The 26,895-nt window shown below is 41.6% G+C and overlaps 1 protein-coding gene across 2 annotated transcripts; it reads left to right on the top strand.

Annotated features, from left to right (window-relative positions):
• The first annotated feature begins 152 nt into the window (after positions 1–152).
• On the top strand, positions 153–26,309 carry LOC131425653 (sodium-dependent neutral amino acid transporter B(0)AT3). 2 transcript variants are annotated; one of them, XM_058587711.1, is made up of 10 exons: positions 153–627; positions 21,410–21,473; positions 21,991–22,277; positions 22,334–22,938; positions 22,991–23,238; positions 23,298–23,402; positions 23,643–23,846; positions 23,916–24,073; positions 24,138–24,401; positions 24,469–26,309. In XM_058587711.1, exons 3-10 carry the CDS (start codon positions 22,087–22,089, stop codon positions 24,665–24,667), a joined length of 1,974 nt encoding a protein of 657 aa, XP_058443694.1. In that variant the 5' UTR covers positions 153–627; positions 21,410–21,473; positions 21,991–22,086; the 3' UTR covers positions 24,668–26,309. The 2 variants fall into 2 exon arrangements, with proteins under 2 accessions (XP_058443694.1, XP_058443693.1); XM_058587710.1 differs by having other exon boundaries at positions 21,094–21,473.
• The last annotated feature ends 586 nt before the right edge of the window (positions 26,310–26,895 follow it).

Here is a 26,895-nt window from a genome sequence, read left to right as displayed (position 1 = left end):
AAAATACGCCTTCTGATATACGTCTCCTCTATTGCGAAGCGTTTACGAACCTGTTGTCTTTTCCGCCTGATGGTATGCTTGGTACGTCGGTTTGTCACACCAATCCGCTCGTGCTGCATTCGCTGTTCATTCATTCAATCGAATTTTGTCTGCCGAGCGACAATGTTCGAACGTCCGACCGTCGTGTCCTGTTTCGGACCGTGAAGCGAAGCTGATGAAAAAATCCTGCCACTGAAGGAGTGTGTTGTTAATCATTCTACAAGTGATTTAGTGCTTGAAAAAAAAACCAAGTATCATTTTGGGATCCCGAAGAAATCTGCTGCGTACTCATTTACCCCCGGATTTAGGCAATGTAGTGCAGTGGGACGAGCATTATTTTCTGCCCCCAGTGAAAGTGCGCGAGTGTTGCGTGTTATATAATATCGGGGGATGTACAGTACAGCTTTAGTACAGAAGAAAAGAAGATTATTATATGGTCGGTCGGTCAGAATTGGCGCTAGCTACGTAGGTGGAAAGCTGAAAACTTGAGAAGAACCTATCAAAAGCTTCGTTGAAAGTGAGGAATACCGTGAGGGTGTGAATCTTTCTTGGTAATAAAGGACGTCTTACCTCTCCATCGATTACTAGGTACATACACCTGTGAACGCTTTCAATGTGTCTTTTTGGGTGTTCACGTTTCGGTAATTTCGCTTGAAATGTCTCACGGTAGAAGCCCACAGTGCACAATCATTCCCCAGTTCCTTTCGTTTTTTTTTTCTTTAAAGAAAGTGTACTTTCCAAATATTGATTTTATGTCGTGCCAAAATAACAGTAGTCATTTTGCCTTCATATCATAAGAGGCAAAAAGAAACAATCTAGATTTGTCGTGCCCGTCGTGCAGTAGTTACTGTCGACACGCTGTCTACTGGAGCAATCACACAAGATAAAAGCTTGCATATACGATAGGAACTATGAATATATGCTGATGAGATGTCGTTTGTGCTCCACTCCACTCTTAGCGACGAGGCCTGGAAGTTAATCTCGAGGTTGTCATTGAAATTAATTGAATTTTATTTTAATTCTTGTCAAGTTTTTCCGATGGTTTCTATACAGTTGATGACGGCGGGTCTGTTCTGTTGATTACCCGTTGAGGAAAGATGACAACATTTCCTATCATGGATTAGATACCACCCCTATTGCCGTGATTCAATTAAAATTTCGAAAATTTTGGAATATTTTCTTCAACCGTCTAAGCCACGATTATCGTGTGATCGGATTCGACTCGATTAGGTCGATGACTCGGGTTGTTGCTATCGACTGACGATATACAGTTGAAGATTACTGTCGTAAAATGGAATCAAATGCTATTGCCCTAGCGTATCCTATCAACAGGATTTGAAGCTTATATCAGATTGAATTATTGATCAATTCTATGCTTCATCTTTTTAAAGTGTGTTACGTGCGTTGAAATAATGGCCCATGACCATGTCGTAACAATTCAGAACGTTTTCAATGCATGTGTTGTTTGATATTGTATTCGATTTTATCACAATTCACTGATTGGAACTCGAGCGACCCGTTAAATAACGTGCTGACTGTACTAATGAGATGACTTTTGTTACAAAAACCCTAGTTGTTACATGAAAAGAGTAGTTCGATGAAAAACCATCCATTATCAATATTTTCATTTATTTAGGCATCATCAACAGACACAATATGGTCTTCATACAAATTTTTCAAAAAAAAAAAGTTCTACTTGCTGACCCGTCGAACTTCGTCTCGTCCAAAATAATTTTCTTGAATTCTATTCGAATTTTTCAAGTGATAAACAAGTGACTTTGTTTATCTTTTCTTCTATTTAATACCAAGCAGTTCGTAAGTTTACGGGGTTAAAAGAATGGTTACAGTTATCAAATTGATCTCGCAAATTTTCAATGTCTGGCCTCGTGGCTTAAAGTCTATTCGCACTATTCCGGGACGATTCGGGACGTTTTTTTCCCTCATCGGCGATGTCTGAGCACCGGCCGGAGGAGATCATCCTTTGTAATCGCATTACGTAAGAACGGATGGACGGATTGAGATGATTTTTTTTTTGTTTGATCAGTTTTTACCCCCACCGGGTTCGTACTTTAAAAAAATTAGGAAAACTTACCGGAAAAGTGGAAAAAACCAATAAAGTTATTTTGTATGGACAATGGAATTTTCCACTAAAAAAATCGTCAATGATTGCTTTCATTGATTTCATTGATAGGTGTTTGGCGCATAACGAGTTGCATAAGTGTTTGGCCGTCGAAGAAAAGAATACTAGATCGTAGAAAAAATTGTTTTGACGCGCAACGAATTGTTTTGTGTGAACAGGCATACTTGATTTATGTGATTATTCATTTCGAGCCACGTGCCTAATTGGGTATCAAAATTATTGCTTCCTAATGACGTTATCGCTTGAGAAAATTGAAACTGACCCAGGTTAGTTTCATCAAAAACTTTTAATGAAACTGTGTTGGTTTCGCATTTACTAACTAGGATCTGAGCAAACCTGATATAAAAATCAGGTTCGAAACAGATTCTATTTTCAGCTCAACCTAGTTTCGTTCGAAACTGACTTCAAACAAACGGTTTGACAGCAGTTAGGGTGGTAACTGGGTTAAGTTTGGCATCAAGCGAAAACGACATAAATGACTGGCGGAATGCATATGACTGTTCTAGAAATACCTATGTAGGCAGGAGAAAAAGTTCTGATATCGTTCACCAGTTAATGGATTGTGTGTAATGAAGTCAGATGAATAATATTGGTCATTGTGAACGTAAGTTTAACAAATTAGAAAATTTTTGAATGAATCAATGAAAGGATCGTGCAGTAGAAGTGCTAAGGTCAAACTAAAAGACTTTACTTGCATTTTGCTGATTATATATAAATGTTCAAGATGGATTGAGACTGCAACTATTAAAATAAATATTATGATTAAACATTAGTATGTAAAACAAGAGTAACTAAAACACCTAATATTAATAACGAATCGTATGAACAACAAAGATGAAAGGCCAAAGGGTCAAAACACTTGTACTGTAAAATGTTGATGTAATACACAAAAATAAGATTAATAAACAGATATTTATGCAAAAAAAAAAAAAAAAAATTGAGACTGCAATTTTATATTTCATATTCTGTGAAGAATGTTCAAATTGAAAAGATAAAGCAACCAAAAGTTCCACAAATTGGAAAGACTCCAAGCAACCAAAAGTTCCACAGTACCTTAAAAATATCCATTTTATTAGAGCTATGAAGTACATGTGGCACATTTTGGCAACTTGAACGCACAGAAAAGATTCTGAGAAAAAACTTTCTCGCTGCTTAAAAGCTGTACAAGGAACTGCTTCAAAGCTTGTTCTGCTGCGTCGGGAGAACATTCAAGTATGAGTAATTCCTTAAAATACTTTGTATGCTTCTTAAGCCAAATCTTTATTTACGAATTTCTGGTTACTTGGACTAAATACAAATTGTAAATATATCCTACTCTACCGAATGAACAACCCTAGAAGAAACTCTTCAATATTGAGATAAGTTTATCATTACAAAAATCTGATTATTTCTCTTTTTTATTGATTACCGAAAGCAAGAATCACAGCTGGAAGAGGAAACGTGCCACCTTATATTCTTTATGTCGAAGCCATTAAAAAGGGAACTCTGTTCAGTGCATTGATTCAAAGGATGAGATGACAATATGTGCATTTGCTCAAATTTGCACAACAGAAGTATTTCACATTTTCATATTAATTTTTAGTCATATTACTTTTTGAGCTAAGGGGCTGTCCATAAAAGACGTTACGCTTTTTTGACAATTTTTGACTCCCCATCCCCCCTTTGTCACAAATTGTCGCAGAAGCAAAAACACCCCACCCCCCCTATGTCACGTGTCACGAATTCAAAATAAATAAAATTCATCTCAATACATTCTCAATATGTATGACAAACCATACAAATATGAGGGAAAAATCGATTTATTACATGCTGTCATTAGATTCAAAAATATCCCTAAAACTACAAAATCATCGGAATTATTTTATTAATATCAATTATATAAATTAACAAAAGTATTTGGTTGGAATTGATGAAACATTTAAATCATCTGTTTTATTCCTCCTAGGAGTACACAGATATATTATTGATTTAGGTAAATAATAATATTTCCTTAGTGTAGCATACAGGGCTGAGAAAATAAAGACCAAAACCTCATCAAAACGAGATCACTGCCGGAGAAGTTGATCAGTGAATTTTAAATCACATCGATCAATATCGGTACTGATCTTCCATCACACAATGGGTAGTGATTTTGAGCTAAAATGATTCTTGATTTATGTAAGTTCAAACATTGGATGATTCGATAAGCTTGATGTTGAATGAGGAAAATCACATATGATCAAGATAAGACATGACATGATCTACGTCTGAAATCGTTGATCTCCCGCCCTTTTTCAAATGAAGTACAATTGAATAAACTACATCAGAATCAGATAAGAGAAATTCTTATGGTATACTATTATCAATGCTAGAAAATCAAATTACTGATAAATTGTCAGTGCATAACTTAAGTTAAACCGTTTGAAGGCATCTTTTTCTTTTTTACACATATTAGGCACAATTTATTAATTTCGCAAATTTACTCACTCCTCCGTGCACTTTTGCTGATCACAACAGAAATTATTTCCTGCATCATTCATTTCCGTATTTACAAGAAAAAGCTTTTACATCAACAAATACACGTCATCCTGTAGAATGTAAACGTTTATTGTGAAGATTTTTTCAGGAAATAGGGCATAGCAGTAATATAATTAGGTATTTCAAAAATGCGCTCATTGTTATATATTGGACGTCACATTCCAAAAACTTCCCCCCCTTCCCCCTGTCTCAAAAAGTCACGTTTTATGAAACACCCCCCTCCCCCTTTCGGCGTGACGTCTTTTATGGACAGCCCCTAAAGCGAATGTGTGTCGAATTCCGTTGATTGTAGGTTAAGTAATCAGCAAAATATTGGAGATAAACGTTAACTACTTAGTCGTTTGACAATTCTGCTGTCTTTTTGGGAGAGACGAAGTTCGACGGGTCAGCTAGTACTCTATTAAAAACGTGCTTCGAAAACTCCACACAAAACTCGTTGCAGGACAAATAATTTTCGTCAAACGATCTAGTTTGCTTTTCTTCAGCGGCCAAATACTGAGCATCTCGTTGCGTGTCAAACGCTTATTATTAATCTAGTAAGCATAGGCAACTTTTTTCAGTGAAAAATTTAATTTCCATACGGAACCCCACTAATTTTCCTAATTTTTGCCTTTCTCTATAGAAAAGTAATAGAATTGCTGGAAAACCCGACTTTATACTGAAACCTCGGAGTATCTCAAGAACAGCTACTTTTAGAAGAAAGAATATCATGAACAAATTTATTGCCTTTAACCTGTAGAATATCAGGTGTACAACGCTGCTTCCGCCGTTTTTCGATAGCTGGCTGTACCGGCTGAGGCTGGTCAAAATACATAGATGAAAATGCCTTTGAAGTGAGTGTGTACAGCACCTAACGAATTGTCATCGCCGTTTCAGTGACAGTTGTTCTTGTTTTCATATTATTCACGCTCGAAAAGGTCTGTTTATGTGCCCAATTCTCGCCATTTGCGGGAAGTTTTACTTTTCTGATACAATTCGAGAAAAAAAATGCAACTGAAGCGCATCGAATGCTTTCAGAGACTTACGGTGATGCTGCTCTGAGTAAAAGAACGTGTCGGGAGTGGTTTCAACGTTTTAAAAATAATGGTTTCGATGTCGAAGACAAACATGATGGTGGAAGAGAAAAAACCTTTAAAGATGAACAACTAGAAGCATTGCTTGATTAGAGATTCCTGCCAAACCCAAGCAGAGCTTGCCGAATCATTGGGAGTGAGTCAGTAAGCCATTTCAAAACGTCTCGAGGCCCTGGGCATGGTTCAGAAAGAAGGAAACTGGGTGCCGTACGAGTTGAAACCGAGGGACATCGAGCGCCGTCTATTTGTATGTGAGCAACTACTTCAATGACAAAATCGTAAGGGGTTTTTACATCGAATCGTAACCAGTGATGAAAAGTGGGTTCAATACGGTAATCCTAAACGCAGAAAATCATGGGGAAAGCCCGGGCATGCTGCTTCGTCGAAGGCAAAACCGAGTATTCACGGGGCCAAGGATATGATTTGTTATGATGACGAGCCGGGATCCGAAAATTGCCGGAAAGATGGTAGAAAGTTTTCGCTAGCCACGGACAATACTTTGAATAATACATCTGTAAGCACTTTGTCGCAATAAAGCTTTTAATATTGGGAAAAAACGGTGGAAGCAAAGTTGTACACCTGATAATATTTTACAGTTTAAAAGATTAACTTTCAACGAGAACTTGGAAATTCGAATATATCTGTAAATTGTTTAAGCTGTAACTTCTTCATTTTTCAAAAGGCACGGATGGGATAGCCATCAATCTGATGGTTTTATTAACTGCTTTAAAATAAAAATTATCACAAAAAAATTAAAGCCATACTTTTTTTTAATTTAACTATTTCGGATTATTTTGTAATGATTGAGAAAAAAAATCATAATTTTTTTTCGGTGTACATTTTTTTAGAGTGTCCAATCGATTCCCTACAACTTCTTCCGAAACGCCATTTTTGTACAATTAACGGTTTCCGAGTTACAACGATTTGAAAAAGGTAATCTTGGCAAATGCAAAATCACATACGCCCTTTTTAAAAATCAGTCGTGAGTCGTATTGACCTCTCAATCGGTTCAAAACTTATGGTTTGCCATACTGAAGCCATGTGCAAAGTTTCATCCAAATCGGAGAAGGTCGATTCTGATTTTGCCACTTTTTCGTCTACTCATTTATGAAATTGCTCATTGGTCACTTGAGCGTATTTAAGCGAGAGCGCGTTAGAGCGATTCATGCGAAGAGAATGTGGTTCTCTCGCACCAGCTTCTTTCAACACAAGCACACACTCTCAAGTCTGTCTAATGGGCACTGAGGAAAAGTGCGCTTACCTTTTTGTGTGAAGCCCACCAAATGCATCCGCAGTGTAGAAATGAAACTTACACACTGGTGTATCACTCTAGTGAAATGCCATCACTGTTAGTGAGTACGCTTATTCTGATTGAAATTCGATTTTATAAATTGAAATTAATGAATATGAGAAAATCAAGCACCTTCTTGCTTGATCTGATGTGAAGACACTGCAAATGACCAGGAGCTAAATGATTTGACCATAATTGTCGATTATAGATCTCTCATTTATGGCCCCTAGAATTGTCGTTCTGTGTATTCTCTTCGTTACTTCGTTACTCCGATGTATTTTCCGCACTTGTTTGAAGCGAAAGCGCAAAGTGGTCCCAATCATATCAAAAATGTATCTTTAATTTCAATAAATCAGATCTTCTCCAATATGTTTGTCTTTTTTGACAGCTTGAGAAAGAAATTCCAAAATTTTAGTTGCCACCCGTTAGTTCTACCAGAGCGGTAAATAAGTAGACTGTACCTTTTCGTCATCTCTGTTCCATCATTTACCTGGTTATTTAAAAACCATTAATTAGCGAGAAAATTGATGCACATGTCTCGTATTGCGTCTAACTGATATTTCTGAGCCACAGATCGACTATTCAGCAAATGAATGTTGTTGATGGACTTAGGAGACCTTCTTAGGTCGATACACTTTTTCCAGCGATTTTGATAGACGATAGCGTCAGTTTTAGATGTGGGAACGAATAATAGTTCAAGAGAGCCAAATCGAACGACGAAGGGGAAGCATTTGTCAACTTAATTCGTTGGTTGCGATGCTCTTGTGTGCCATTACATTACCTAGCATTCATTCTATGTGTGTGTCGAGTGTGTAACCGAGGGTCCATGTTTCATCAAGAGTATGCATCTGTATGATCAAACACGTTTCCGTAGTACGTTGGCGCTAGTGTTTTTTTTATTCCTGTTCCTGTTCAGTATGCTTGATCGGATATTTATTCATGAAACAGCGTCTGTTTTCCATGTTAGGAGCAGCTGATTACGACTCTAAATAGTGCTGACACGATGGCCCTCCGGCGAGACAGCAGATTGGTGCAGGCCTAACAAGCCGCCAGGAAAACACATGTTACGTACAATCAGGATATAAATACGACTCGGAATAATCGGCAAAGACTAAGGCGACGAACAAAAGAATACGATTGGAAGCTTGGCTTCCCAGGATACTACCGAATGCTGCATGATGAGCTTCAAATCCGTGGCTTCGATGTCTTAGCACTGCAGGAACTTTGTTGGGCGGGACAGAAGGTGTGGCAAAGAGGGTTTCGGGCGGTTACTTTCTACCAGAGCTGTGGCACAACCAGTGTTCTAGGAACGAGATGCGCACGTGCGTGATTGAGTGGCAGCCAATCAGTGATAGGATGTGCGTATTGAAGATCAAGGGCCGTTTCTTCAATTACAGCATCATCAACGTGCACTGCTCACATGAGATGAAACCCGATGATGAGAAGGAAGCATTCTACGCGCAGCTGGAACGAACCTACGACAGCTGTCCACGGCGGGATGTAAAACTCGTCATCGGCGACATGAATGCTCAGGTAGGCCGGGAGGCAATATACTGGCCCGTGATCGGACTGGAGAGCCTGCACGCGGTAACAAACGACAATGGTCAATGATGCGTTAACTTTGCAGCCTCCCGAGGAATGATAGTTCGAAGCACCTTTTTCCCCCGCAAAGATGTCCACAAAGTCACCTGGAGATCACCTGATCAACATACGGAAAATCTAATCGACCACGTTCTCATCGACGGGCGATTCTTCTCCGACGTCATCAATGTCCGCACTTACCGCAGTGCCAATATTGATTCTGACCACTACCTTTTCGCGGTTTTTTTTTTTTATTCAATAATATAATATAATATTAAGGCACACTGCTTAAGCTCTAAGATGCCAAGGGTATTTACTAATCTTAATTATCGTCTAACTTAAAACTAGAGTAGTATCATTATGTAATATAGTATCTGGCGATCGGTAGTGGCCGGTGAATTGAATTTAGGATGAGATGATTCCAGATGGCGATGGTAATTTTCTATGTTGGCCGCATTCTTCGGTCCGTGAGGGTCCGCGGGAAACACCCCCAGGCTACGAAGGCCCGGCGGGTGGCCCGCATGCTGGTCATTGACTGGAGCGGTCTTCCGGTGATGGTGATGTTACGGAAGAGAATGAAAAAAAGAAGTAAATATTGTGGGAAACGGGGTAAAAAAGGGGTGTGGGAACAAAATGTTTGAAAACGACAGAGATCTAATTAGTTGCCATCGAGATGGTGAAAAAACAGGGAAAGGGGAACGAAAAAGTTAGTGACAAAAAAAAAGATCTTGTTAATTCCAATGAAGATGGTGAACAGGGACGGGGATCGAGAGAATCGGGCGGATGTTAGTGTCGAACCTGTAGGTGGAGATTATATTTTCTGAGCGAGGAATAACACATTACACTTGTATATCAATGTGTTTGAGGTACTGGTATATGAGAAGCATATATGAACTATCCCGACTCGCCAACACATCCCGAACCGGCACCTCAGGCGGTCTACCTCGGGCCCTGAGGGATTCCAGTAGCTTCGACCTGGCGTCACGATACTCTACGCACGACCACACGACATGCTCGATGTCCTGATAACCGTCGCCACAGGTGCAGAGCCCGTTCTCCACGATCCCGATACGCCGGAGATGTGCGTTGAATGTATAGTGATTTGACATGAGCCGTGACATAACGCGAATGAAATCACGACTCATGTTCATCCCCTTGAACCAAGGTTTCGTCGATACCTGAGGGATAATGGAGTGTAGCCATCGTCCCAGTTCGTCATTCGTCCATGAAGTTTGCCAACTTTCGAGAGTTTTCTGACGAGAAATACTGAAAAATTCATTGAAGCAGATTGGTCTTTCATAAATATCACCTTCCAATGCGCCCACTTTAGCCAATAAGTCTGCCTTTTCATTGCCCGGAATGGAACAATGCGAAGGGACCCAGACTAACGATATTAAATAAGACCGTTCAGATAAAGTTCTCAAATGTTCCCGTATTTTCCCCAGGAAATATGGGGGATACTTTCCTGGCTTCATTGCCCGGAGAGCTTCTATTGAACTTAGACTGTCCGTGACAATGAAGTAATGGTCTTTGGGCATGGTTTCAATGATCTCGAGGGTGTACTGAATAGCAGCTAATTCTGCGACGTAAACTGAAGCCGGATCACTGAGTTTGTAAGAAGCGGTGATGTTTTGATTGAAGATGCCGAAGCCTGTGGACTCGTTGATGTTTGATCCGTCAGTGTAAAACACCTTTTCACAGTTGACTGTTCTAAATTTATTATAAAAAATATTTGGGGCCACTTGAGGGCGCACGTGATCCGGAATTCCACGAATTTCTTCTCTCATGGATGTGTCGAAAAACACAGTAGAATCAGAAGTATCCAAGAAATGAGCACGGTTGGAAACAAACGAAGAAGGATTAATATTCTGAGCCATGTAATCAAAATACAAGGACATAAAACGGGTTTGAGAGTTAAGCTCAACTAACCTTTCGAAGTTTTCAATCACCAGAGGATTCAAAATGTCGCATCGAATGAGCAAACGATATGAGAGATCCCAGAACCGGTTTTTCAGTGGAAGAACGCCTGCCAGCACTTCGAGGCTCATCGTATGAGTCGATTGCATGCAACCCAAGGCAATACGCAAACAACGATACTGAATTCTTTCCAGCTTGATGAAATGAGTGTTCGCCACTGATCGGAAGCAGAAGCATCCGTATTCCATCACGGACAATATCGTTGTTTGATACAACCTGATCAGGTCTCCTGGGTGGGCACCCCACCATGATCCGGTTATTGTACGAAGAAAGTTGATTCTCTGCTGGCATTTTTGTTTCAGATACCTAATGTGACATCCCCAGGTGCCTTTGGAGTCGAACCAGACCCCGAGATATTTAAATGTGAAGGCCTGAGCTATGGTTTCACCCCCTAGTTGAAGCTGTAATTGTGCTGGTTCTCGCTTCCTCGAAAATACAACCAGCTCAGTTTTCTCCGTAGAGAACTCGATACCCATTTGAAGAGCCCATGATGATAAGTTGTCGAGAGTATCTTGTAATGGTCCTTGGAGATCGGCAGCTTTGGGTCCTATAATAGACACAACGCTGTCGTCGGCAAGTTGTCTTAGCGTGCAAGATGTGTTGATACATTCATCGATATTACTTACGTAAAAATTGTATAAAAGGGGGCTTAAGCATGAGCCCTGAGGAAGACCCATGTAGCTGAATCGTATTGTCGACAAATTACCATGCGCAAAGTACATGTGTTTCTCAGACGATAGATTATGTAAAAAGTTGTTCAAAACTGGCGAAAGACCATGCTGATGCAACTTCTCAGATAGGATATTTATAGAAACTGAGTCAAAAGCCCCCTTAATGTCTAGGAAAACTGACCCCATTTGTTCTTTACGAGCAAATGCCATTTGAATTTCTGTTGAGAGCAACGCAAGACAATCGTTCGTTCCTTTGCCCCTGCGGAAACCAAATTGTGTATCTGAAAGTAAACCATTAGTTTCGACCCAATTGTCTAGACGAAACAGAATCATTTTTTCGAACAATTTCCGGATACAGGAAAGCATAGCAATCGGCCGATACGAATTGTGATCGGAGGCTGGTTTCCCTGGTTTTTGGATGGCGATAACTCTGACTTGTCTCCAGTCGTGTGGGACAATATTACCCGTGAGGAACTTGTTGAATAAATTCAGCAAGCGCCTTTTGGCGGGGTCAGGCAGATTTTTCAACAAGTTGAATTTTATTCTGTCTAATCCCGGGGCTTTATTGTTACATGACAAAAGTGCAAGTGAAAGCTCTACCATCGAAAACGGTGATTCGTTTGTATTTGGTGTCGCGGCGCGGGTGATCTTCTGTTCCGGAACAGAGTCTGGGCATACTTTTTTAGCGAAATCGAATATCCAGCGGTTGGAGTATTCCTCGCTTTCATTCGTGGTGTTATGGTTGCGCATTCGTCGGGCTGTGTTCCAAAGAGTGCTCATAGATGTTTCTTTCGTTAAGCCGTCTATAAACCGACGCCAGTAACCGCGTTTCTTGGCTCTAATCAAGTTCTTAGTTTTAACGTCTAACGCCGCGTAATTCCGGTAATTATCAGGTGTTCCATTTTTTCTGAATTTTTTATACGCGGAGGCTCTCTCCGCGTTTAAATTTGTGCACTCTTTGTCCCACCACGGGTTGGGAGGACGGATGTTAGTTTTTGCGCCGGGTACACGTTTCGTCTGAGCTTGAATCGCAGTATCGAGAATCAAGCCAGCCAAAAACGTGTACTCTTCCTCCGGAGGAAGTTGTAGAGTTCTTTCAAGTTTCTCAGATATCGAGGTCGCATAGCTATTCCAATCAATATTTCGTGTGAGGTCATACGAAACATTGATTATTTTCGATGGTTTTAAGCCGCTGGTGATTGATATTACGATCGGTAGATGATCACTACCGTGGGGATCTGGAATTACCTCCCACGTGCAATCCAACCGTAGCGATGTCGAGCAAAGGGATAAATCCAGCGCACTTGGTCTTGCTGGTGGTGCAGGAATCCGTGTCATTTCTCCCGTATTCAAGATTGTCATATTGAAGTTGTCGCAAATATCATGGATCATAGCTGATCTGTTATCGTCGTGAAGACAGCCCCATCCCGTACCGTGTGAGTTGAAGTCTCCTAAAACCAACGTCGGTGCGGGAAGGAGCTCTATGATATTACTGAGCCGCCGATGCCCAACCAAGGCTCTAGGGGGAATGTAGATGGAAGCAATACAAAGGTCCTTACCTTTGATTGTAACATGACATGCGACAACTTCAATACCTGGTATCGAGGGGAGGTTAATTCGATAAAAAGAATAGCACTTTTTGATCCCTAAAAGTACTCCTCCATAGGGAACATCTCGATCCAGGCGAATAATGTTAAAATCGTGGAAGTTTAAGGATATTTCAGAAGTTAGCCAAGTTTCGCACAATGCAAATGCGTCACATTTCAGATCATTTACTAGAAACTTAAAAGAATCTATTTTTGGGATGATACTTCTGCAATTCCACTGTAAAACAGTGATTAGATCCGTGACCTCGGTGGATGATTTAGCCATCGAAGGATACAATCGCTGAGAGAAGGGGCCAATTTGCAGTCAACTGCTTCAAATATGTTTTTACTGTTGGCATGAAAGCAATTAAAATGCTTCTAAGAGGGTCTGAAATATTGAAAGTTGTAAAAATCCAGTCCACAACATCAGAGAACTTGATAAGTCCAGCACCTAGTTGGTTCTCTGGTAGATTTTCTGGGACGCTTGGGGATTTTGTAGTCCCGGGAAGTCGTGGGAATTCCATCTCGGAATTGAGTTTTCCGAGACCAGGAGCTTTTTGCTTCGGTGTTGTGTCCCGATTCCCGTTAGCTGTAACTTTTCGAAGCCCTTCGGAAGACACCTTCGAACCCTTACTAGGTAGCTTATGAGAGGATTTATTTATTCTTTTCCTACAGCTATGAGGGACCGCCGAAGATGGACCTTCCAAAGGGTCGTCAGAATCGCTCTCGTCAGTTGACAAGCAGGCATATGGGTTCGTTGTCTGTTTAGGAGGGGTGGCACTTTTAAGCATCTCTGCGAAAGAACGCTTGGAGTGCTCCTTTAGGGAACGCTTCATTCGATCACCTCGCAGTTTGTAAGCGGGACAATCAGAGAGGTCATGCGGACCCTCCTTACAGTAGAGACACTTTTCAGCATCCTTACCGCAAGAGCCGTCCGCATGAGCTTCCCCACAGTTAGCACAACGTGGCTTATTGCTGCAATGGGTAGCTGTATGCCCCAGTTGTTTGCAATTAGTACAGTTCATTACTCGGGGTACGAATAGGCGAACAGGCAAACGAACCCGGTCCAAGAGGATGTAGTTGGGCAAAGCAGAACCGGCGAAGGTCACACGATAAGAGTCTGATTGGGGATAGGACTTTGTTCCATCCCCGGCGATCGATACTGAATGCAATCGCTTGCAATCCAGTATCTTGACATTCTTAAGTGAGGGGTCTTTAAAACAACCCGCCCCGTACTTAAGAACGTCCTCGCAAGTCAAACTCGAATCGGTGACCACACCGTCGATTTCGACTTCACGAGCTGGCACGTAGACGCGGTACTCCCGCGTAAAAGGATCATTTTGAACGAGCTCATTAGCCTGTTTTGAACTGGTAAACAGGACCCTGAGCTTGTCTGGACGTATCTTATCAAAACTTTTTATAGTATTGTATCGCGAGGACAGGTCCCGCGATATTTTAAAAATATTTAATTTTTTTTCTTTCGATTTGGTCCGGAAATAGACCGCATAAGGACCGGCCGGTAGTGCGAGCCCATCCGGATAGCTCTTTATGCGAGACTTTTTATAGTCAAGGGAAGTCTCCATTTGATCATCGGGAACGGGGGGGTCAGAATTTACACTAGACATGTTGCGGAGCTACCTCCGCACAGAAATAAGTGAATCGGGGAGAAATAGAACAGTCGAATGCAGGAAGGAAAAAAAAACTAAATAATGATACTTAACTTAAATCCAACGGGGGCCACCAAGGCCTAGCCCTCGTCGATCGGCGTATCGCCGCTGCGATGGTGTGCAAAAAACCTCCGAGAGGAAAAAGCACACTCTTTTTTAATCCGCACAGTGATATCACGTACACCGCTGGGCCTGTTTTGATCGATCGAACAATCACCGGCTAACGGTACTGTTTCGATCGTCCGCTCACAACAATACACTGCTTCAGTATATAATGTGCATAAAACCTCTCACAGGAAAAAGCACTATTGTCTATTACACAATAGCAATCTAGTTTTGATCGTCCGGTCACTTTATCACACACGGCACTGGTTTTCAACGCTTTCGCAATAAACACAAAGCACGTCCGTTCACTCGGAAGGTTGAAACGGCAATGTCCTTTTCGCGGTTTGTATGCGCTCAAAACTATCGACGGTGCACAACACACGGCGCACAGGAACGCCGGGATTCAATCTCGAGCAGCTACATAGCTTTCGTACTGCAGAGGAATACGCGCAACAACTGGAGCAAGTGCTACCAACGGAAGAACAGCTTGGTGCGGCGACTCTTGAAGACGTCTGGAGGAATATAAGGTCCGGTGTGAGTAGCACTGCTGCAACCGTACTAGGTGCGAGGTTATCGAATCGAACAAATAACTTGTTTGACGGCGAATGTCAGCAGTTGGTCGAAGAGAAGAATGCAGCAAGGGCGAGGGGCTGAAAAGTCACCACTTGTGGCTGAACACCCACTTGTGGCTGAACACCCAATTTAAATTTAATTTTAACTCATATTCCAATAAATAGTTATGTAAAAAAAAGGGCGAGGATGTTGCAACACCGCACTAGAGCGAACGAGGAACGATACAAACAGGCACGGAACAGACAGAAAACGGTTTTCCGGAGGAAAAAGCGCCACCAGGAAGACCAAGATCGTGAAGCGATGGAACAGCTGTACCGCGCAAATGATACACGGAAATTCTATGAGAAGGTGAACCGCTTACGTAGAGGCTACACGCCACAGGCCGAAATGTGCAGAGATACCAGTGGTAACCTTCTCATGAACGAACGTGAGGTGATCGACAGGTGGAAACAGTACTATGACGAGCATCTGAATGGCGAAGCACAGGATACAGAGAACGGTGCAGGAATCAAGCTGGGTGCACGCTCAACCGACGACAGATTCCCAGCCCCTGATCTGTCGGAGATAATTGAGGAGATCGGCAAGCTGAGGAACAACAAAGCCGCGGGCAATGACCAGTTGCCAGGCGAGCTGCTCAAACATGGAGGAGAGGCACTGGCTAGAGCGCTGCATTGGATGATTTCTAGGATTGAGGAGGAGGAGATTCTACCGCAGGAACATTGCTGAACACCGCCTACAAGGTACTCTCCCAAATCCTTTGCCGTCGTCTATCACCAACAGCTAAGGAATTCGTAGGGCCGTACCAAGCGGGATTTACCGGAGCCCGCGCCACTACGAATCACATATTCGCGATAAGACAAGTACTCCAGAAGTGTCGTGAATATAACGTACCCACGCATCACCTATTCATTGGCTTCAAAGCGGCATACGACACAATCGATCGAGAACAGCTATGGCAGATCATGCACGAATACGGTTTCCCGGATAAACTGACGCGATTGGTCAAAGCAACGATGGATAGAGTGACGTGCTACGTCCGAGTATCTGGGACGCTCTCGAGTCCATTAGAATCTCGGAGAGGGCTACGTCAAGGTGATGGACTTTCTTGTATCTTGTTCAATATTGCCCTGGAAGGTGTGATTCGAAGAGCGAGGATCGACACGAGTAGCACGATCTTCCGAAAGTCCGTACAACTTCTTGGCTTCGCTGACGATATTGATATTGTAACACGTAACCTTGAGAAGATGATGGAAACATACGTCGAACTGAAAACTAGGCTAGGCGTATCGGACTGGCCATAAATGCGTCAAAAACAAAATACATAAGAGGAAGACGCGAACCAACATAGAAATTCAGAGACGTATTATGGCAGGAAATCGTGCGTACTTTGGACTCAGATAAGCCCTTCGATGGAGAAAAGTACACCATCGCACGAAATTGACAATCTACAAAACGCTCATTAGTTTTTGCTTTTCTCATCTAGAAAGGTTATGCAATCACTTGAAAAACCGACTAGTAAAAATGGGCCCGGAGGGCCAAGTGACATATACCATTCGACTCAGATAACCTCACTAGGTTTTCTAGGAAACGGCTGAATTGAACTTAGATTCAAATGAAAGGTCTCATGGTCTCATTCGGAATTTCTGGATTTCATCCTGATTCCGGAGTTAATACAGGGTCCGGCACTCGAAGTGTAATCAATTAAGAAGGCCATAAATTCAGTTTGGAAAATTACTTTTACTTAATTCAAAGTACAAAATTTGTAAAAATAATACAAAATTCAGAATCAATTCACTTTTGCTCGATATGACCACCTTTTGCCTTGACTATGGCCTTGAGACGGTCAAAAAACGAATCGCAAGCTGCCCGAATGTGACTTGCAGGTATTTTGGCCCACTCGCGGACAATAACTTTTTTCAGCGCCTCGAGACTGGTGTATCTTTTAGTTCGGACTTTGCTCTCCAAAATGGCCCAAAGAGAATAATCCATTGGATTCGCATCTGGTGAATTCGAGAGCCATTGTGTGGACGTGATGAAGTTCGGAACGTTGTTTTTCAACCATTCTTGGTTCACTCGAGCTTTGTGAGACGGTGCCGAGTCCTGCTGAAACGTCCATGGTCTGCCACCGAAATGTTTGTCTGCCCACGGCTTCAAAGCAACCTCCAGAATACTTTCCCGATAATATGTCGCATTTACCTTGACGCCAGGCTCGATGGTCTGAAGTTGGTTACACTTCGAGTGCCGGACCCTGTAGGGTAAAGTGTGTTAAAGATTGTACACCGTCACTAAGTGGATTAAAACAGGTTTTTTGTTTGTGCTTCGGGGGTTGAGCTTTCATGTCTTCAGAAGAATTTCTGCTTGGAACAGTCCGCATTATTTTCAATACAATACGAGATAGAGAATTTATGTTCTCATAAAATTTGTAGATCACGTTAAAGCAACGAAACATGCCGAAGATATGAATACTTAAAAACGCATTGTCGAATCGAGATATGAAGCCTTATTTATTGGAGACCCCCAAAATCAAATTTTTCCCATATAACATTTTTCAATGATTTTTCTAGATTTTTCATATGTTCTACAATTTTTCTGATTCTGTATTTCGATCGAATCGGAACTCGATCGAGCTACAGAATGCAAAATTTCGTATTCGATCGAAACAATCCGATTCGAACGAAATACAGAATCGAGGTGATTGTTATGTTCACAAACTAAAAAGGTTTTGGGTAAATTTATTACAAAGGGTATTGATATATGAAAAATGTGGCAATATTTTTATTTTTTTTGAATTATTTTCAAAAAATAGATAGTACTTCAATTCTTTCGTCATGTACTACAATAATTGAAGATACTTTTCTTTAAAGCTTGCTTCAGATAGAAATGGAACAAAGACAATTACCTGTATTTCAGTTATTTATTATTGAATTCAAGATCATTTTTTAAAATGTAGCATTTTCTTCATACTATTAAGAAAAAATACGGATAAAATTATTCGTCACGGTTTCGAAGGAATTCTCGATTTTTCCTGTAATGATTGCCCAGTATTTCTCAATAGGGCGGAACTGGGGGCAGTTGGGTGGGTTAAGGTTTTTCGGAACAAACTGGACCCCTTTTTCTGCATACCATTCTTGAACGACTTTGCTGAAATGACAACTTACCAAGTCCGGCCAAAACATTACGGGATGGTCGTGGGATCGAATGAACGGCAAAATTCGTTTTTGGAGACACTCTTTTTGGTATAGTCTTATTTGTAACGAAAACTTTCATGTTTTTGCCACAGCTGCAAATGCCCTGTCAAATCATAAATTTTCTTGCAAATTTGTCGGCCAAAACAAATTTAAATTTGGCTGGAACATCCCCCCGAGCTGTTTCCAAGTAAAATTTTTGACCTGGGATTTTCCCGAAGTCAGCCTTGACATTGGTTTCATCGTCCATCAGAAGACACCTGTCGAACTTGGTCAGCACCTGGTCATATAGTTTCCGAGCACGAATTTTGACCACACTATTCTGTTTCATTGTCCGATTTGGCTGTTTTCTAGCTCGATACGACTTGATTCCTTCCCGGAGTCGAGTTCTCCTCACGGTACTATGGGCAGCACCGAATTTTCTGGCCAAATCACGGTCCGACAGATTAGGATTCCTCTTAATCGTCTTCAAAATCTTACCACGCAGTTTCCGATCGACAGTTCCACTCCGACGATTGGCTTGAGGCTTCCGAATCGTCGTCAATGTTTCCTTATACCGTTTGATAACGCGTATTTCTGGACAATTGCAGCTGTTTAGCTAGCCTAGATGCTGACCACAATGGATTTTCCAAATAACAATTTTTCCCTTCTTTCGGCTTCCAAGTTGAATGTTTACAAAGTACTGTCGATTTGCGGAATATCGAAAATCATACGTGAAGCCGACAAAATTCCCGACACGTGGGTGCCAAGAACTTCCAAATCCATCCACCAGGAGCGCCACAATATGTGCAAAAGTTTGTTCCAATTCTAAATGAAGCAAGCTTTACGGATCGTCTCAGACAATGCAGAGCAGTTTAAATTGAACTGCTTAGTGCAAACCTAAACAGTTCAACTTGAACCGCTAAGCAGACGTAAAGTAATATGAGAAAGGCATCATTACACCACTAGGTGCATTGAAAAAAGTTAATATGATTGGGATCACTGTGCAACGTGGCGAACGATTAAAAGAGTAGACCAAAAGGTCAAAATCGTTTGTTTTTTTTCTGGTGCAGAAGGATTAACTTTTTCTATCCATCCTGCAGCAGAACTGCTCACAATGCGGATTAATTCAATGCTGAAGCAATTTTTGTGAAGGGGTTTCTTTTTACGTGATTTCGTTTGCACAATTTGCCAAATGGAACCTCCTCATGGCTACAGAAATGCCAACATACCGAGTTTGGGGCTTGAATACTTCATCGGATCAATAGAATCAGCCTAGCTCCGTCAATATGGCATTTATAGGGTTGACATCTTGAAAAAATTGTATTAATGCCAAGCTCTTTCAAATGTGGTATAACAATGTGAATTCTCTTTGGGGGCCGATTTCACATGATTACCCGGTTAAAGCCTTCATAGACACGCACTCGAATTGTCTTTGATTTGAATTGACCACCAAAACGACGCTTCTCAACTGATATGTATGGCACTATCGTCTCCATTAGGTAAAATAAGATAATTTTAAATTTAAAATACATGGTTTTATCTTTTCAAACTGATACGTAGAAACATTTCCAAACTGCAGGCGCAAAATTGACTGAGCTGTAAGTGTTCAAAAACTTTTAGAAAACGAAGATCTGTTTCACTTAAAAACATGCGATCGTTTGCTCCGTGAGTGACAAACTTTTGTTGGATTTGGCTCGTCTCGAAACACCCATACAGTCAAAGCAAAGTCTTGGCATTACATTCCTTTCGTGGAATTTGTTTCAACAGACTTGGCAGCCGATTCTTAGCGTACAGAATTATTGCATGGCTAGGTACTACGATCCTACTGACATTAATAATCATTCCAGGTTCGGGCCTCGAACATACGACAACTGGCTTGTAAGACCACCGTTCTATGCATTGAACCGCCAACCCGGAGGGCCCAATAATCTCTAATTTTCGAGCAATAAACATGGTAAAACAATAAAACGATTGCATTACTGATTGTTTGTTTAAGTTGCAATCAGCTGATTTTGAAGGTCCGATTTTAATCTCATCAAGATGGCGTCGTGACAGGGGACCGTCTTATCGAAAGGAAACGAGTGACGTTGGCATTGACGATCACTTTTGTTGAAGTGGAAGACGAAAGTACTTCCTCTCTCTTTGTTTGCTTTTGAATGTTATTATTTACGAATAAGACAGAGAAAAAAAACGAATGTGAGACTGTTTAAATACGTGAAAATTTTCGGAAATTTTTCTTTTGAATTCAAAACAATCAAAAACTGCTTCGAAACCTTCTCAATTTCGCTGTCTATTGGAGCTCGCATTTCAATCATACACACATGACCTTAACTTTGACTTGTCTCATGTGAGATATTTATCATTTTAAAACGAATGCCTGTCCTTCAAGTAGAGCCGGTAACGTAGAAAAAATACGACTTTCTTTTCTGCATTACGGCAACATGATTTGAAAGTAAACTGTTCGGAAAGTTGTTTGTATTGGCTAGACAACCCACTCACTGAATTCCAGGCGTTGATAATCGACAATTGATAATTTCGGGATTTTTTTATACAGACTTCCTATCGGAATTGTAATGCAACATCAATTGACTATTCAACAATCACATTTTCTAAACATTCAGCACTGATCACTACCATTTTCCGGTTTCTATCAGAGCACAGACTGTTTGCACCGAGCACATTCTTTCCTTTTCTTGTATCGTACAGCACATTGCACAATTGAACAAAAAAAAGCACACATAGCAAACACCAACCAGAATGCAGCCCAACAGCACCGATTGTACCGTATGCACCAACCACAGTAGCGTTAGCATTGCCGTTTAACAACAACCCAACAACGATTTTCAATCAACTGCGCATCTTCTGCTCGGGGAAGTGCACGATCCCGTTCGTTTGTACTGCACGTTCGTTACGTTACGTTACTTATAGACAACAGTAGAATTTGGAAAAAAACACCGCTTCGCTCGTCGGAATCGGAATCAGCAGCGATCATAATGGCCAACACGGCGCATTTATTTCGCAGACAAAGCTCCCGGGATCTGATCCAGCAGGCAACGGTTCGAAGCTTGGATGACCTAGAATTGAGGGTGAGTATATAATGCAACATCGTAGCAGGCCTTGAATTGCTGGGTTGAGTTCTGTCATGTTTTGTTGATTTTGTTGAATTCGAATTTCGGTAAACAAAATGCCATTACCGACGGTTGTCCTACAGGATCGCTGGCACCGGGAACGTATCGAAGCCATTAGAAAAGCTCGTCTATTGCACGAGTCCGGATATTGGGATGAAGTATTTGCTCTGCAGAAAGCAACACGGCAAAAGATTTCTGACGTCTACGAAACAACGGGATATGGAAGACGTCCGGTGAATAATCTGCAGAAACTGGCTGAATTGAATATCGATACAACATGGCCGGCAAAGTTTCCGGAGACTTCCAACCAGGTTGTGGGTCGATTTGCCAGACGTCCTCTGGAGAAAGTAGAAGTAGCTCACCCAAGGCCTAGCTATTTCAGTTCCATTCCTGTGACTCACACGAAATAAATCCGAATTGTTGAAATCTAACTTTTGCTGTTCATTTTCTTTTCTTGTGTATTCGAAAACCCAAGGAACTCCGTAGTCGACTGGTTCGGGCTGAGAATGGTAACCGAAATGTTGTCTACGGTGCCACCAATCAGGCTTTCATTGATGACAATGATCCACCGATGGGTCAAATTGTGGATTTGGGCCCCAGATCTGCTCCGCCCACTGCCACCACCGGACCGATGGGAAAGCTATCGACACAGGCTTCGGTGATCGATCAGGTCGTTGAGGAGTCGGTAGTCCCGAATGAACGGCCCGAAGATGAGCGTGAAAGTTGGGATAGCAAATGGACATTTTTGCTGGCCACGATTGGGTGAGTTCCGTGTGAGATCCTCTGTTAGTTAACTAAGTTGTGTTTTCTCTTGAAAGGTATGCAGTGGGATTGGGAAACGTATGGAGATTTCCTTACCTGGCACAGAAAAACGGTGGAGGAGCGTTTCTTGTTCCTTACTTTGTTATGCTACTGCTACAGGGTATTCCCATCTTCTACCTGGAACTAGCGATCGGACAACGTCTACGGAAGGGAGCAATTGGTGTGTGGCACGAAGTATCCGCCTATCTCGGAGGGATCGGCATTTCGTCGGCTTTTGTGAGCTACATTGTGGCACTGTATTATAACACCATAATTGCTTGGTGTTTGATCTATTTACTGCACAGTTTCGAATCACCTCTTCCGTGGGCAGACTGTCCCAAGCGACTGTACAAAAACTTTACCTACGATGTCGAACCGGAATGTGTCGTATCTTCGCCTACCAAGTACTACTGGTACAGGGAAACGTTGCAAGTGTCGCCCAGTGTTAACGAACCGGAGGAAATAAACTACCACGTAGCCATCGCGTTGATTACCGCCTGGTTCCTGGTGTACATGTGCATGGTTCAGGGAATAACCGAATCGAGCAAGATCGTCTACATCACCGCCATCTTTCCCTATGTGGTACTGATAATCTTCTTTTTCCGAGGGATCACTCTTAAAGGTATTGAAATTCGAACTCTTGTTGTTTTTCGTTGACCGTTTTTCTTCCACAGGTGCATCCGACGGTGTTCTACATCTGTTCACTCCAAGGTGGGAATCGATTCTGGAACCGGTGGTATGGCTTGAAGCCGGAACGCAGATATTCTTCTCGTTAGGACTTGCTTTTGGAGGATTGATCGCATTCAGCTCGTACAATCCAGCAAACAACAACTGCTATCGGGACGCCCTGGTGGTGTCCTTTACAAACTGTAGTACATCGATGTTTGCCGGAGTGGTTGTTTTTTCGGTTATTGGGTTTAAGGTACTCAGATTCAAAGAAGTCTTGTTATTGTCCTACGTTAAAGAATCCATTATTTTCAGGCTACGTCGATCTTTGATTCGTGTGTGGAAGAACGTACCGCACTGCTGCTGGCAAACAAAACCTCTGATCTACCGGTTTGTGATCTACAGAAGGAACTCGAAAACGTAAACACCATCTACTTCCCGTAGCCGTTGGTTGTTTTGTTCAGTGTTCGTGTTGTGGACATGTGTATGTGTTATCTGTCGACCTGTCGACCGGTCGATTCACTGTACTCTATTCTTCCAGTAGTAGAAGTAGCTGTCGAAGTTTGCAACCGTAGTCGTAGATTTATCCACTGTAGATAGCATGCAACTCGGTTGACCGCAGGTTACTGAACTATTTCGATTCGATTCGACTATTTTTAGAGTGCATCCGGAACCGGACTGGCGTTCATAATCTTCACCGAAGCCATCAATCAGTTTCCGGCGGCCCAATTGTGGGCGGTTCTGTTCTTCCTTATGCTGTTCACGCTAGGAATCGACTCACAGTTCGGTACTCTTGAGGGTGTCACCACCTCACTGGTGGACATGAAGCTGTTCCCGAATCTACCGAAGGAAGTCATTACGGGGGTAAACCGTGTGATAAGATATTGAAAGATTGCCATAACCAATGGTATGTTATTTTTCTTTCTTTCAAAGGGACTATGCCTTTCGTGTTGTATTCTTTCGATGTGCTTTGCCAATGGAGCTGGAAGCTACATCTTTCAGCTGATGGACAGTTTCGCCGGGAACTACTCACTGCTGATCATTGCATTCTTCGAATGTATCGGCGTTAGCTATATCTATGGAATTAAACGGTTCGAATCTTTCGAAAACATAAAGATTAATTACCTGAATTACCTTCCTAATCTCTGCCGATAGATTCGCTGACGATATTGAACTGATGACCGGATCACGACCTGGCTTATACTGGATGTTGTGCTGGAAGTACATCTCACCGATTGCAATGATTACAATTCTGGTCGCTTCTTTTATGGAACTGGCATCCGAAGGAAGCAGCTATCCCGGCTGGAACACGCTAACCGGTAATGCCGAACGGCTCGAGTGGCCCCACTGGTGCATAGTGGTGGCAATATTGTTAGTTCTAGTGTCAATTCTGTGGATTCCCGGTGTGGCCATCTGTCGGTGAGTAGCGTAGCTTAGAACTGAGCGACACACTTGCTATTATTAACGATAAACCTTTTGTCGGTAGGTTATGTGGGATTAACATTATCGAAGATTCGGAACCGGCGTGGTTCCCGACAACGGAACTGCGAGACGTTCACGGAATCGTTCCCCACGAACCGACTGATATCGAAATTTCACTGTTCTGCATACGACCGGACGGATCGGAGGGCTTGTGCTGTCCCACGTATGGTCCACGAGAACAGCCTCTGGACGAGGAGGAGTAAGTGTAAGGATCTTAGAAACACCATTACTAGCGTGTTTATCATACACAAAAAAAAAAAACAGTAGTCCATTAGTTAATAAGGGAAATCCAGGTTCTAGTTCTGTGGTGGTTCTATAGGATGATATTATACAGAAATATATATAGTTAGAACAGTTCATTCCATTTCGAAGGCAGCTTAGGAAGGTTTGTGAATGACAATGGTTGAATGTGAACAGTGGGGGGTATGCAGTAGATGGGAGACTGAACATTACTCTTTTGTTTCAGTGCACAATCGAATCAAATTGACGAAAGGCATTATTATGGATTATAACACTTCTCGATTTAACCGCTTCTTTGAGCCACAATTCCAATTGCAACAAAAGCAGCCAAATAACTTCAAAGTACTTTGAAACAGATGCCGCTTTGATTTATGTTTTCAACATTTACTTTTTATTTAGTTCCTTTTTTTTTTTATTTAAAAGATATTTTATTCAGGCCTATTTGCGTACAAGCTTTACGTGGCCGATTTAGCTGAGTTTTTAAATAAAAGATTTTTTTTTGTATTGGATCTCGTTGTCACCCTTTTTCTAGGGGGAGAGGAGCTTCCATTTTCCTCCTGCGAGGATAGAGGGGCACTTCGTTCGTGGTTCGTCTCGTCATCCATTGCCGCATCGGTGGTATTGTTGTTGATTTCGTTGCTGGTTGCTGTAGATGCGCTTTGTTGTACATTGTTTGCAGTTGCTGGTTGGTTGGATGGTAAGCTGTTAACTGCAGCTGGTGTACTTTGTTCTATAGGGGATACGTTGGATGGTTTCGTTGGAGAGGATGCTTCACTGTTGTTGGTGACTGTCACAGGTGTACTGGGGTTGCTTGGGGTTGATGTGAAGGAAGCACCGTTGTCCTTTGGTATAGTTGTCTCCTTGTCCGGTTTATCACATGGCTTACCGTAGTGAACAGCTTTTTGGCAATATTGACATGTGGCCATCTGATTGTCATAGGTAACAAGTGATTTGCACGGTATTCTTGTATCCTGACCGAATGTCACATAAGAAGGTATAGGCCTCCTCAAGCGCATGCGTAACAAACGTACGCCATTTAGAATACCGGGGAAAAAATTCCTCCACTTTTCATCTTCGATAGAGAGAATCTCTCCGTATTGGGACATAGTTTTGCGAATATAAGAACCGTTGACGCTTGAGGGAAGATCATGCACACGCACTTCTATAGCACTATCTTCCATATATACTGGAATGTTGTACTTGATATTTTCATGCTCCACATAGTGCACATTATTATTGTCTTTAGTGAATTGAATTGCATCCAACTCTTTATAGAACTGGATATAAACAACATTATTGGTCTTATTGCATTGGAGTAAATGCACACGTTTAATGTCAAGATTCATTTGTTCCTTAAGCAAACCTTCAAGTTCTCGTGTCGAAGGTCGAATTTTGCACTGTCTGAAGTCAACAATAATTGTATTCTTTCGTACCGGCGGTAGCTTTTGTTTGTTTGGTTCACTCATTTTCGAGGTCTATTGTTCACTACACAATACTGTACTTGGTTTTTTCTGTCTCCAACGTAAGCGGTTTTGTTTGTCGACTGACTTGGATGAGATGTAAACCCGAACTGATATTTATTTAGTTCCTTGTTTGTTTTTTTTTTTAACAAGATCTGATAACATAGAAACAGTGTCTTATAACTAATTGCATTCGCTTCGACCGAAAAAAATATCATTCGCTTCCGAATGGCAAGAAAAATCCTCGATTTCATCTATTACAAGTTCAAGTAAATTTTGATTTTAATTTTTTTAAATTTTCGTTTGACAAATTTGAAAACGATTTCGAGCAATCGAGCTGAATCTTCTGGTTTACGAAAACTGTTCCAGTAATATGCATTTTCATCGCTCTAGAAGTACAGTTGTGGTATTCCCCATTATAATACGATGTTCGTCCAGTGGCAAAACGTTAACTTCGACCACTAGAACTAGGGTTCGTTTTTATTGTGACCCTTATTAACGGTATCACTTCACGGTGATAATCGAGTGAAGTGAATGTAAATCTTTATTACGAAAGTCGCTTCAGAGACAAAAGTAATTACTTGAATGCACTCGATGTCATTACGAACATCACGCCACCAACATTTTCTTGAAAAAATAAGTTTTTCCACTACAGTGATCACTTCACTATGCGTGATACTGGTAATAAGTATAACAAAGTGAAGTGAAAATGGAAGTGGAAGTGAGAACGA

This window comes from Malaya genurostris, chromosome 1 (assembly GCF_030247185.1).
Source record: "Malaya genurostris strain Urasoe2022 chromosome 1, Malgen_1.1, whole genome shotgun sequence".
Lineage (NCBI taxonomy): Eukaryota > Metazoa > Arthropoda > Insecta > Diptera > Culicidae > Malaya > Malaya genurostris.
Note: the sequence above shows the minus strand (reverse complement) of the source record. Positions and strands in the feature narration are given on the sequence as shown.

Coding starts and splice junctions, on each gene's coding strand:
- LOC131425653 (XM_058587710.1), top strand. CDS start 21,381: ATGGCCAACACGGCGCATTTATTTCGCAGACAAAGCTCCCGGGATCTG. Junction 22,939..22,990: donor CCGAGGGATCACTCTTAAAG/GTATTGAAATTC, acceptor TTTCTTCCACAG/GTGCATCCGACGGTGTTCTA. Junction 23,403..23,642: donor TACAGAAGGAACTCGAAAAC/GTAAACACCATC, acceptor GACTATTTTTAG/AGTGCATCCGGAACCGGACT.